Raw genomic sequence first — 13,263 nt, forward strand, 5'->3', positions numbered from 1 at the left:
GAAACCTTTGTGGCAGCGCGTGCCTCTCCCCTCACAGCGAATTTGCACAAGTCCAAGTTTTGTAACAGTCTATCTACGCCCGGTCCCTATGCCGTTGCCTTTGCGACCTGCGCTTTCCTCCTCAGCTCCGGCAGCCGCGAAAACATCGCCACCCCTTTTTTCCAGCGCCCCGCATCTTCAGCCGCGGCCTCCCTGCGCTCTGAGGCGCTCATCCCGGCGTAATACTCTTCGTTCAGCTTGAAACCATGCTCTACAAATCGGAAGAGGCCGCCCGCTGTATATTGCGTAACGGAGTATCGGGTTTCGCCCTCCAGAATATCGATGTTGTAGTGCGTGATGAGCGCGGAGGGTATGAGGATGGTCGAGCCCGGGGGGAACCTAATCACGAGCTTGAGTTCGCGCAGGACGATGTGCCCCCCTTTGTCAGGGTTGAAGCGGCCCAGAGCGGTGATGGCGCAGAAGCCGTAGGCGAGATTGCCGAAGTCGCGGTGGGGGTAGCAAAGGGTGCGCGGGCCAAAGTTGATGGTGACGCACATCCATACGCTCTTCTTGAAGTGCAGGCGACGGCGCAGGCGAGGCTTCCACCCCAGAAGCTTCTGCTGCAGGTCCGCGTAGTGGGAATGTATTTTGGGCTCCCAGCCGCCAAAGCCGCCTGGGCAAATGGTAAGTTTACGACGCGGCATTGATGGGTGAGGGGCGGCGTACTAGAGGCGAAGTGTGCGATGCGTTGCATGGGCTTGAGCTGGGTGAGGCGATCCAGCTCCCTCCTGTTGTTATCCGAGTGCTTGAGCGCCCGAGGTTCCTGTGAGTAGGTCAGAAGGGGACGCCTGGTTGAGATGGACCACGCACCGTCTGCCCTCCCCCCATCGAGGAGCCGTGGGCTTTGACGCTAAAGCAACCCCGGCGATGCACGCGCTCATCCGCGGAAAACGTCATGCACCCCCGCGATCCCTCAATCTCATCCGCGAGCTGTACATGGTCGCGCGCCCACTTCTCTCCCTTGGGGCAGCCAAGCAGGGCCGCAATCACGATCTCCTCCTCCCCTGCGACAAAGGCCGTCGGTTGGCTGGGCAGACTTCAGTTTTTGCAACGCGAATAAAGGCGGCCACTTACCGGCCGTCCCAGTCGACGTAGCCATACCCCTTATGCCCCTCAAGGGCCGCGATGCCCACCTCCCCAGCATCTCGGAGGCATGTGAAGCCTGTTTTGGTGACGGGCGCCTTTTTGAAGTTGTACTCTACACGCTCCTCCGCCGCGCCTAGTATCTTATCGGCGCGCAGGCGTTTCGATGAAGGATCCGTGTTGCCAAGTTCGGCGCGCCGCCGCTTCCGCTGACGCGCGCTTTTGCGGGCCTTCGAGTTCCCGCCGCCCGCTTGTACACCCGCTGCGCCATGCAAGGGCTCCCCCGCGTCAACGGCCCCGCGCTCGCCATCATCTTCAGACTCCGTAAGGTCAGGCAGCGGTGAGCTGCTGCGCGAGTCAGGTATGGGCGAAAGCTCAGACTCTGACTCGGAGGACTCGGCCGAGCTAATGTCGGACTCCATGTCCGAATCGTAGTTGTCGCATGAAGCCTGGGCGCGCGCGGCCTCCGCGCGTTCAAACAAGTCGTCCAAATCGACGTCGAGAGGAATTGGCACGTAGTTATTGAACGCAGCGCCGCTGCGGGTGGTCCGAGCTGTGGGCAATGTCAGTGCGGTTCATTCCATATGTTAAAAAACCCCCGGCCGGGTATGCATTTGCACGGCGTGTTCCCTATCTGCCATGCGTTGACTGACGGGGGCGACTGGCTCTTGCAATAACGGCCGGAAGCTCAAGTAACGCACCGTTGAGGAGATCCTTCAGCCCCTTCATGGCCGTTCGGTTGCAAGCTGAAATTTTTCAGCACGCGCCATTTTACGACACCGCCGCCTTACCTCCCCACTTGCCCACGTTACGGGCACGTGATCGTGCACCCCACGCGCTGTTGACATTCGCGGCAAACTCCGTAGGCCGTGCATCTACCAGTCGCTGTCGGAGCTATCTAAGCTACTCTCGTCCAACCCCCTCCACCGTATTTCGCTACCCGTACCATCACCACTCAAAGACTCTGGAACCTCTAGAGGCGGAGGCGTGCGCCTTTCCTCCTCCCCGATAGCGCCGAGCGCCGCGGCCATATCCTCCACCCTCTCAACCAGCTCCTGATCTTCGTACACTTCGTCATCAACTTCGCCACCAATACCGGGTCCATCCTCCTCCTCGTCCTGGTCCGTAGCCCCCTCTTCTGCTACAAACCCAGGCGCCACATCGCAAGACGCGCTTGCCCATTCTTCCAGGGCGGCGGCAATCTGCTGCTCCGAAGGCCCGCGAACAGGTAGCCCGAGCCGCTCCCAAGTTGCCGCCATGCGAAGCAGCACGCGTTCACGATCGCGTAGCTGATGAATTAGGGCGGGAGAATCTGGAACCGATGAGATTATGTTTTGTAAAGGCTATAGCGTGGCGTGTGGCTCACCTGGGGCACGCAATGCCGCGCGTCGCGCGGCCGCCACTGTCAACCACTCCCCCTCCAGCCAGTCAACTACGTTGGCTCGCTCGTGGGCTAACCGCGCGTCTTCCTCATCGCATCTGTCTAGAAGCAGGCGCCCACGTATGGCCTGCCTAGTGTTGTGGTCCGACATCCACGCAGGCGCCCTATCCGTCGCGTCGCCATCGAACCGGAGGTCATCCCAGCAAGCGTTGTCGATGCCGAGATCCCATATGCCGGATGTGGGGAGCTCAGTTAGGGGGCGGATCGCGCACCGGCCCTTGCGGGTGATCTCGCGCTTGATCATGGCGGCCAAGTCGCGACACGCCTTATTGTATTTGCTGACGATGGACTTGATGGTACCTTCGCGACGCTCTGCGGCGGTGGTGATGTGCTTTCGCAGTTTTTTCTCTGCCCGTCTTCAGAACCCAACACCCCAAGTAGGATGGCCAGGCGTACCTCCATGCTTGTTGCGGTGCGAGCCCACAGTGCGCTCGACTTCCATCTTGCGCTTCATGATCCCGGCCTGTGCTTTCCGCAGTAAAACCAAGCCGTTGGCGCGACGCGTGAGGATTTTGCTTTTCGTGAGCTGGCTCAGCTTCGCCCGCCCCTTGACGCCCAGCTCCGCTACCTTGCGGTCATACCTCGCCTGGGCGGCTAGGTGCTTCGCCTCGGCGCTGCGAAGCTCCGCCTCTTGTTCGAGGTCGAGATCATCCGCCTGGGCGGCCGCACGGAGGCTTTTCAGACCCTCCTCCGCCTTCTGAAGCTCGCCGTGCAGCTCAAGGGCAAGCTGGACTTCCTTTTCCCCCAGGCCTTTGTTCTGCTCTGCGAAGGTCAGTAAGACGCCAGGTGAATGCACGCGTACTCACTCCGAGAGGGCTTGGTCTGCTCGCGCACCTGCGCCTCCCATTGTTCGCGGATAAACGACTCATCCTGCGCCACCTCCCCTGCCTCCTCGATCATCAGATCGGCCTCCTTTCTCTTCGCCGCCGCGTTTGTCATCTTCCGCTTCAACCATGCCGCGAGATTGGCAATGGATTCCTTTGTGGCGAAGGCGAATTGAGTGTTGAGCGTATACATGCGAAGGTGGTACTGCAGGGCGTCAATGGCTATAAAAGAAGTTTAGCTCAGAAGCAACATACCCCTGCCACTCTCAAGTACGGGATGAGCTTGCTAATGGAATACCAAAAGCGCTCGCATCCTTCGCCGTCGCTAAGGCCAAAACCAATACACTTGCGAGGGTGATAGATAAGTTGACATGGCCAGTCGTGCCCGAAAGCGTGGAACACGGAGACGGCGAACTGCAGGCGGTGGAGATACCGATTGAAGAAGCCATGCTTCGCGGCACTGCTGTGCAGCTGGCAGGCGATGTCATACAGGAGGCCGACCCGCCAGTCGTCGGGAAGATTCTCCATGAAGGCGTCGACCAGGGCGACGGCGTAGTACTGCTTTTCGCCTGCTGTAGTCATGTTGGCCCAGAATAAAGGAATATCGTGCCTGCACAGGAGAGCCATGGCGGCGGTGACATCGTGGTGCCCAGTACTCGCTTTAGAGATGGATTCTTGGGCGGCCGTAAAGCTATCCTCGCAGTTGCGAAGCGCCTCCGGTGGTACCCGTATGCCTGCGATAGGCTCATCGCTGGCGGCACTCTGAGGGTGGCGCCGCCGCTTTTTCGGTGGCCGATGCGGCCGACGGGCAGCATCTACGCGCGCTTGCGCGGCGGATATACGGGCTTCATCCAGCATGATCCCGTCGGGGTGATAGAAGGCTGGCTCGCGGGACTGCAAGTTATGTTTTTGCGAGAAGCAAGCATCGATGCAAATCACGGAGTCGGGAGCGCCAGGTTGGATGGCGCTGAGCCGCCTATTGCTCCCGAAACATGCGGGGCAGCGGCCGCGAAGATATGCTGATGGTGCGCGCAGCCGCTCATCGGCGTCGTTGGTGGAGTCGAGATCGTCGTCGACGTCCGATGCGGGGTCGGGCGAGCCACGGCGATGATCGCCCGCCGTTACGCCCGGGTTATCGCGGCGATGGCGAGGGGCGGCCGGCGTCGGCGACGAAGGTGGGTCGCCGTCACTGGGGGTGGGTGCCGTGGCGAGCGGCGTTGACGATGGCGGCGTAAAGCCCATCGTTTCACGCGCGGAGGCGAGCACGCGCTCAACGTGCGCGTCGACGAGGTTGCGGAGGTGCGAATACCACAGTAAGGCGTATCCGAATCGCTTGCGGAGGTTGTCCTACATCGCGCACCTGTCAGAAAGGAAGGCGAGGGGGGGAGGTTGGGGAGCAAGCTTACCGAGTACTGTAGTTTGTGAGCCCTAGACATCAAGAAGGCTTCGGTTGCCTTGCACCACGCAGTGACGTTGGGCGATATATTGAGGAAGAGGAGGCGAGCGAAGTCAAGGATGTTGATGTCGATGGCGATGCTCGGCCTGTATGGCGCGCAGGGAAATAGCCCAACCTCTACAAGCTGTGTGGCAGCCATTCTACATCGGCACGCACTCATCGATATGCGCTCGACGCCTGGGCTTTCTGTTAGCATTCGCGCAGATTGGACCAAAGCGAACATTACACTCACTACCCATCCGTAAGACCAGCACGGAGAGCTGGCAAGCGCGGTCGCCATTGCACGTACACGTACCCCGCTCGGGAAGTCTCCTTCGAGGGGCATCGCGCAGGTTAAACGTCTCCTCCATGAGCCGCATGTAAGGCGCGCGGAGCATCGGCAGGACTTCGTTCTGCCACCGCGCCGTCGTTTCGAGTCTTTTGCGACGATAGGCTTGTCGACGTTGCTCCTTTGCATGATCATCCGGAGGGGCGTCATCCTGCCGATCCTCAGGCGTATGCCCATCCTGCCCATCCACCTCGGGCTCGCCGGGACCGGACTCCTCCGAGCGATCCGACTGTTCTTCGGCGGGAATACCGAGAACGAAGCCAAGCTGCTGAGGAAGTCTGCGAGTGGCTCGCTGTTCTTGAAAGCCCTGTCCCATCCCAGCAAAAGCACGAACGGGGCTGGCGTGTCGCTTCTGGCGCGTTGCATAGACATTCACGGTTTTCGGCGTGAAGCCAGTTCCGCCTCCAGCGCGCAGGGCGCCGCGAGCGGTTGGTACTTTTGTGGGAGTCGCGGGAGGTGGGCGATGAGTTGTCGCAGCCAAGCGCGATTGCGATCGTAGCGGCGCAGGTGAGCTTGGTCCAGCAACAGGAGGCGATGAACTCGTAGGGGGCGGGTCCGATGTCGCCGCAAGGCTGGCTGCCGCTTGAGCGCGTTGGGTCTGCGAGATGCGTTGTCGCCTCATCAGCGTCGAAGGCGAGAATGCGAGGGGCGCAGTCTACCTACCGATAATCGATTTTAGATCTGCTTCCGCGTCGAGGAGCGGGGGGCGTGATGCCCCGCAAACGGAGGCAAACCCGGAAGCAAACATCATGGGGGTATACTTAGCAAAGGTAGCCCTACTCTAGACGATGAATCCTCTACATACAATTATACAAGACAATACAGCGCCGAGCCACGCAGGCAGACGCTCAAAGTTGAAGCGTATGACGACTTTGAGGGTTGACCCCGTACTTGCTATGCCGACGGTCGCAAGATCCAGTACTTGCACGTTGGCGCCAGAGCTTGTACATTCGTAGCCCGATGTGAGTTGCACCCGGGCGCGCGACTGCGCATGTGAGGGAAGTATGGTCAGCAAAGAGCAAAACACGGAAAGGAACCAAGCATTCACTCACAGTATGCAGCCCCGGCGATCAGGTATACTCATAGACTGCGCTGGGTCGATCGCGTGGTGAATGCAGTTGCTTGAGATATCCGACAGTGGAGCATCCGATGAAGTCGTCAGTGCGAGAGGGGACGATAGAGAGTAATGTACTGTCCTTCTACATAGGACTCCTCCCCAAACGAGCAGGCACAGGGAGAGGGCATGGGCGACATGCAGTCGACGTGTAATTCTTGTTAGAAGGCGCTGCACAAGCTCAAATAGACAGACACGAACCTCGAGCAGTATGACCCTGTAAAGCAGTCCATGTCGTATGCCTCGAACGGACACAGAGCATATTGCTGCCTACGATTTGCTGGCGGTACATTGGGTTGGCGGCTGGGCGACGTGGTCGGTCTTGAGGTGTCAGTCCCCTAACATATGAGGACTGACCCGCCAGCCCCCTAACATATGAGGACTGGCGGTCGCGCGTTTTGGTGTCTTGATAGAACCATGGTAGTTTAGAGACGAGAGACGGGCGGCCAAGGGTGGAGGAAGGAGCGGGGGACACAACGCAGGACGCAAGTACGCAGAAAGTTCTGCGGGCGCGTGGCGCTAACGGCAAATGCCGGACCACGGCAAATCCCGGCAGAGACGGCAGCCAAACACATTGCAACAAACTCGTTTTCCCTCTCAACATCGTCGCCCACATCGTCGCGCTTCCGGCAGCCCCGTCCCCTTCTCTGTCCCCGGGCACACATTCTTTCCCCAACAGCCTCATCTGCGCTCTCCGGTATCAGGTACGCCCCCTTGTACGTTGGCTCCAAGTGCTTCCTAACAGGCTATAGTCCTCCATCGCGCGTCTTCGCCTTCACTTCGGATATCCCCCGGTACGTTTCAATCACACAATAATCAGCTCGCTAACACGACACAGCAGTCTTTTCACCCCCGCCCCCTCCCCACACTCGCCCGACCAGGCTCGCGCGTCATTTGTTAGGCGCGCGACCCGTTTGTGCGGCATTTGTTAGCCGCACGAGCGTCTCAAGAGGTCGCCAAGTCGGCAACAAGACTCGAAGACGTACATCTCGCCCGCCCACTCCCTAGCCCGAAGTTGTCGCCATGTCCGCCCCCTCCTTACCGACTTCCTCCTCGTCCGCCCCGATTGCGCCGGCGCGCGCACAGACGGCAAAACCGCGCAAGTTCAAGTCCATGCAGGCGTACTTGAAGCACAAGCGCGGAGAGGGCTCACCGCCGCCTTCACCATCGCCTTCGCCGCCGCCGCCGCCACCACCCTCATACTCTTCAGCGCCAATCTCATCCACGTCCCCAACGCCTTCGCGCGCCGCCAGCCGTGTTTCATCAGGTGGAACCACGGCAACCCACCCTCCGAAATCTGGGCCGTCGTTCGACCCTGCACCCTCGGGTCCGACCATCTTGCCCAATGGCTTCGCGTACCACCCGTCGGCGTCCACCTCCGCAATCATGCTACCTAACGGCCTCGCGTATCACCCCTCGCGAAGCATTGCCGCGATCGAGGTTGAGACACGCGCAGCGGTCGCAGTCGCCAGTGCCGAGGCGCGTCGACGGGACCGGAGCATCATGAAAAGCGCGGATGCGGCTGCGCTTTTCGAGGAGAGAATGGCGCTACACCGCGAACGCAAGGAGCTGGAAGCACACCGGCAGGAGATTGAGCAGCGCGAGGCGGCACTCCTATCCGCACGCCGCGATCTCAAGCGCCGGCGGCGTGAGTTGTGCGACGACGAGGCGGCCGACATCGCCATCATTCAGGATCAGGGTGATGCCTGCGCGCGCCAAGTCCGCAAGGTTATGCGCGCATCTAAGCGGGCGGATGCTCCTTCCACCTCCGCTGCCGCCGCCCTCGACGACGATGACGACGAGCTCTCGAATGACGAGGAGGACGAGCGCCGCGCCAAGCTGATTCGCGCGGTGAAGCAGGAGTACGAGGAGACCGGTGTCCCTCCGCCCGTCCTGTTCGACGCACGAGACATGCGCGACATCGAGCGGTACGACGGCCCCGACAACGAGAATGTCGATCCGGAAGGGGATGCGTACAAGATCTTGGGCAAGCGGAACGTGGAAGAGGACGCGGGCGTAGCGTCTATGGACGTGGATGAAGGCCCGTCCCGTCAACCCTTGGCGCTCGACAGAGCTCCGTCGACACGGGCGATCGAGCCGGACGCTCGCTACTCTCCCCCTCGCCGAGTGGAACCACCCTCGCATCTTCAGGGCCTAACTGGCATGGAAAAGGTGCGCGGCTGAAACATTTGAGCCTGGAATTCTTCTGATTATCACATACAGGGTGTGCATTTCGAGCTCTACCGCGATCAAGACCCCACGCGCGAGTCCAAGTACCTGCGGGCGATCGTCGAACACATCCGCCCCCCCCTGCCTGTCAAGCCGAAGCCGCAGGTTCGCGACCCGACCGTGGTCCTCGACAACTGCAACATCCCCCGCACCGTCTTCCAGGTGGGCAAGCGCTCACTGACAGGTACGCGCCGACCTTTTGACCAATGTAAACACCCCACTCATTCATTGCAGATGGAAAATTTCTGTACCGTGTTCTAGGATTCACCGAAAGCGAACGGTTCATGGTCGCTAGCCCCAACGCCGCCTTCTTGCCTCACGTCCCGGACCCCGACGTTGTACAGCGCATACGTATGCGCGCGGACCGTCGGTTCGGGTCAGAGGACATCACCCTTGTGCCCACCTACTTCCTCCCCAACTACGCGCCTCACCTCGCCTGCATCCCCGCGCGGCCCCTCTCCATCCACCATCCCTCGCAAATTATGTGGATGGAGCCGGAGAAGCTCATCGAGAAGCTGTCCGACAAGTTGCGAGACGACCACAATGCCTATGTCTTGACGGCCCCCGCTGCCGATCAATTCCATCGCGTCATCCTGCCCGTGTGCAAGCGCGCCGGTCGCTATCTCGACCTTTGCGCGCAGGCAGGCAAGATGCCCATTGTTTGGACGCGCGGCCTCAAGATTGCGCTCGGCCACATCTTCGGCTATCTCAAGCACATTCCCGCCCCCCGCGAGCGCGCGCTGCTGATGGTCCGCGAGCTGCAACGCTTATGGCTGGAGCTCAAGGGCATGGTCAATTTCGTGTACGACATCCAGCCCATCCTCACCGGCACTGTCGACCAGCCCGAGGTCGTGACGACGCAGTGGTACATTGGCGCCGCCACGTGCGACCCTAGGGATGTACTTGGTCTCCAACGCGCGGGTGTGCCGGTCTGGCACGTTATGGAATTTGACTTCGCCGCCCGGGAGGTCCTGCTTTCGAAGCACGGACGCGGTAGACCTGCTGCGCGCCAACTCGTCAAGATGTACACCCCCGAGCAGATGGCTGAGACGGGCCGCCACCCCGGCAATCTCCCCTACATCTTTGAAGGCCTTCCCACCGATCCAAGCCGGCTGAAGCAGATTCACCGGTACACGAACCTCGCCCTTTCGATCTCCCCAGCCTACCAAGACGACCTGGCCCAGGTAGCGGGCCGTGACCCTTACGCGCACCCCGCCATCAGTAATCGCGTGTACGGGACATCGCGCCTGCGCCCGCTCGAGTATTTGCAGGCTGGAGGAGAAGGCTCAGGTGGCGAACGGCGCCGCATCCCGCCGGAGGAGGTGAAGCGCGACATGCCGGTGGTCGACTTGCAACAGGTCGACACTGCTTTCGAGGATGGGGATGCGCCACCCGCCGGTGCCTTCGACTTCGTCGAGGACCACAACCCATTCGCCGAGGACGACAGCGCGCCCATGAACAGCGACATGTCCTGCTCCACTACGCGCGAATCGACGGCGTCGAAGACACTGGCCTCTAACGTGCCGGCGTGCGCCGCGGCATCGACATCTTCACCGGCCTCGCCTTCGACATCAAGTACCACTTCGGCAGGAGCTGCGGCCTCGAAGGCAGCGGCGTCGACATCCGTCTCGCCCATTGCGAGCTCCACAGCGCCGCCCCCGCCGCCGAAGTCAATGCCGGGACCATCCGGGGATGTGCAGTGGGTGCAGTCAGAGGGCGGTGGGCTATTCAAGGCCACCGGGGCGATCTACCGGCCCGTAGGAGTACACGGCGTGCCGCGCTTGCGCGACCTCTCAAGTAAGTGCGGTTCACCATTGACTTTCTCGTAGCTGACAACCATTCAGGGCATCACAGAAGCGATCTTCCCATCATGCCGCGCGTGTGGCGAGATGCGAGGGACGAGGTGCAGGACAATTGGCGGCATGATGGCGCAGAGAAGGGGGATAGGTTCCGCACATTCCCCCTACCCGATGTCATCGTGGGGAGCACCTCGGAGGCCAAGATTGCGCGCTTCTATCAGGTCTGGGTGACCTTGGAAGGTGCCGCCATTGAGAACGCACGCAAGGTGCCCCGCGACCCGCAGGTCTTCCAGCGACATTCGGCAGGCATGACTTGGGTCCAACCCGAGGGGCAGGCGTGGGTGGCCCGTCGCGAGGACCTTGTCAGGGTGGAGGAGTCGTCCGCGACGCCCGACATCTCCAATGAACCCTGCCTGGCTGCAAGTGCCCAGGAGTGGAAGGACGTGCTCAACGCCCATACGACCTTCCGCGCCGTTGGAGAGAACCGCCAGGCCTTCCTCATGGCGAAGGTTCGCGAGATCTTTGGCGCGACGATCAACTTCGACAAGGTCCTGGCCTCCCTCAGCCAGCCATACATCGCCCTCGGCGAGGTATGCACCTCTGCCCGCCCGCCCTCTCGCGAGATTGCCAGGGGCATCCTGTGGCGCCTGCAAGAGCTGATCTTTCGCAAGGACCTGACAGATCTCGACCGCCGCCTACGCCTCATCTTCATCACACGGGCCGAGGAGCACCAGCGCCTTCGCATGGTCTTCGCGCGCGAGACGTATGGCGCGGACATCCTCAGCATCTACGGCGAGGGCGAGAGGGATCAGGGCCTTGTCGCGCAGGACTGGATGGAGCGGTACCCGTACGTGGTGGCCTTAGCCGACCTCATGCTGGACTGGGACGAGCCCCTTCCCCGCCGCGTGCGCGACGTCCTCCGCACCCCCCGCTTGTCGCAGCGCGAGTTCGAGTGGATGGAGAAGAAGGTCATCCAGCACTATGCGGCGATGCTCTTTGCACACTTCCACCGCAAGGTCGTGGGCCCCGCGCGTCGTTCTGTTGCTACCTCGAAGCTCCGTTGTTGATGCCGCGTTTTTTGTTAACATTTCTTGGACTTTTCTTGGACACCCCCTGTACAATACATACGCATATCTTCACTGTACTTACCTCCCTGCTCGCCGTACGAACATTTGCTATACATTGCCGTTCCCGCCTCGCCCCCATCACCACCCTACGGAAGAATAGCAAGGTACGCCGGGGCCTTTCCTCACATACTTGGGCGCGGGTGAGCCCCCGTCAGTCAACGCATGGCAGATAGGCTAGCTCACCCTCGCCCTTGCCCACCACAATTCCCTGGGGCACGGGCATACGTAAGGCAAGCGTGCCCCATATTGGTGAAAACCCAGGCTGACTTGTTTGTAAATCACCACAACCCAATAGGAAGTTCTATGTGAGTAAGTGCTAGAAAGTTCTGTGTGCACATGTTATAGAACATTCTGACTGCTAATCGTCTAGAACGTTCTATAACAATTGCGCGCAGAACTTTCTAGCAGGTGGCACTCAGAAAGATCTACTTGAGTAATTATACAGAATGTTCTGAATGGGTAGGTTAGAAAGGTCTGCGGGCATGGTAAACAGAATGTTATGTACTGTACTTAGAAAGTTCTGCATGCTCGCGGTGCAGAACATTCTATGGTCATGTAGCTGTAGAATGTTCTACGGTCATGTAGCCGTAGAATGTTCTACGGTCATGTAGCCGTAGAATGTTCTACGGTCATGTAGCCGTAGAATGTTCTACGGTCATGTAGCCATAGAATGTTCTACGGTCATGTAGCCATAGAATGTTCTGTTCCAGATCCATATAGAAATTTCTACATATCTGCGTTACAGAACTTTCTGAGTCACGTCGCTATAGATTGTTCTAACCCCACAGAACACTCTGCAAATTGTTTTAACCCCGTAGAACAATCTGCAGTGGGCTAACTTAGATTGTTATGGAACTGTTAGCCAATAGAATGAGCTGCCAACAGATACTTCTAATAACTTGGGTTAACGAAATATTGTGTTTGAGATCCGGAACAATCTGATCCAGGATGTGTGATTGCAGACGATAGATTGTTATAGATGAAGGCACTGTTGAGAGTACATGATATGTGCTTTGGTGGGGCAACATGTGGGGCTATTCCCCAGCACATCTCAAGGCCTGTGATAACCTTGTGCTACCCGAACTGCTTGGTGATGCTAAGCCTTTGAATTAAGCACATATGCCAGTAGGAATGAACTTGGGTTTCGAGGAAGAGATATCTCCCCTCCTTCATCCAGTTGCCCGAGAGTGCTCAACGGAAGGTCAAATCATACGTTCTCCGCTAATGCTTTGTCTCTAATGATCTTTTGTCTATTGTAGAACATTCTATCCTTGAATGTATATAGAACAATCTGAAGACTTGAGAGGTAATGCAAGGACAGGGCTTCTGTGTATGTTCAATACTTTTCTGTTGTAGCCCTTAGCCCTATCCTGACACTGACTGGCTCATATATACTCATTGATCTGTATATGTGGTTTGGCAAAGTATATAGGTGGTTGGATGGTCAGTCGGGTGCTCAGATGGTCAGTCAGGTGGTCGGGTGGTCTGGTGGTCAGTTGGGCGACCCGATGATTGGTTGCTGGGTGGGTGATTAATTAATCAGTCAAGTAGTTGGTCTGAACAAGGTAGGCATATAATCAGTCAGCAAAGAAGTAGGAACATCACTAATCAGGAATCTGTAGACAGTATACCATGGTTATAGGTCATATGAGAGGTAGTGCTCACGCTTAGAGAATAATATAGTCTAGTCTTGGCCGACCGTTGCGGAAGGGTCAAGGGAGTGCATCGGAGTTTGAAAATATGTGGCGGCAGGCGGGAGAAGGCCAGTTTGGCGGGCGGTTTGTGGCGTTATCTGCGGGAGTAGCCCAGCTGACGTGCCAGAC

General features: G+C 59.0%; 4 protein-coding genes across 4 annotated transcripts; 1 reads left to right on the forward strand and 3 right to left on the reverse strand.

The window, feature by feature from the left end:
* Positions 1–86: 86 nt before the first annotated feature.
* SCHCODRAFT_02522027 (uncharacterized protein) lies at positions 87–683 on the reverse strand (the record flags this gene model as incomplete). Its single annotated transcript, XM_003025918.1, has 1 exon — positions 87–683. The coding sequence occupies one exon, from the start codon at positions 681–683 to the stop codon at positions 87–89; it is 597 nt and encodes a 198-aa protein (XP_003025964.1).
* A 1,782-nt stretch (positions 684–2,465) lies between these two features.
* On the reverse strand, positions 2,466–3,915 carry SCHCODRAFT_01111170 (uncharacterized protein; the record flags this gene model as incomplete). The annotated part of the gene is made up of 4 exons (XM_003025919.2): positions 2,466–2,911; positions 2,960–3,325; positions 3,370–3,592; positions 3,643–3,915. 4 exons carry the CDS (start codon positions 3,913–3,915, stop codon positions 2,466–2,468), a joined length of 1,308 nt encoding a protein of 435 aa, XP_003025965.2.
* A 456-nt stretch (positions 3,916–4,371) lies between these two features.
* SCHCODRAFT_01047318 (uncharacterized protein) lies at positions 4,372–4,982 on the reverse strand (the record flags this gene model as incomplete). The annotated part of the gene is made up of 2 exons (XM_003025921.1): positions 4,372–4,734; positions 4,794–4,982. Coding segments are annotated over 2 exons (552 nt in total), but the record flags the coding sequence as incomplete, so codon positions are not given.
* A 2,326-nt stretch (positions 4,983–7,308) lies between these two features.
* On the forward strand, positions 7,309–11,380 carry SCHCODRAFT_02522070 (uncharacterized protein; the record flags this gene model as incomplete). The annotated part of the gene is made up of 4 exons (XM_003025906.2): positions 7,309–8,457; positions 8,509–8,698; positions 8,749–10,311; positions 10,359–11,380. The coding sequence occupies 4 exons, from the start codon at positions 7,309–7,311 to the stop codon at positions 11,378–11,380; spliced, it is 3,924 nt and encodes a 1,307-aa protein (XP_003025952.1).
* Between the last annotated feature and the right edge of the window lie 1,883 nt (positions 11,381–13,263).

This window comes from Schizophyllum commune (genome assembly GCF_000143185.2).
Source record: "Schizophyllum commune H4-8 unplaced genomic scaffold SCHCOscaffold_19, whole genome shotgun sequence".
NCBI lineage: Eukaryota > Fungi > Basidiomycota > Agaricomycetes > Agaricales > Schizophyllaceae > Schizophyllum > Schizophyllum commune.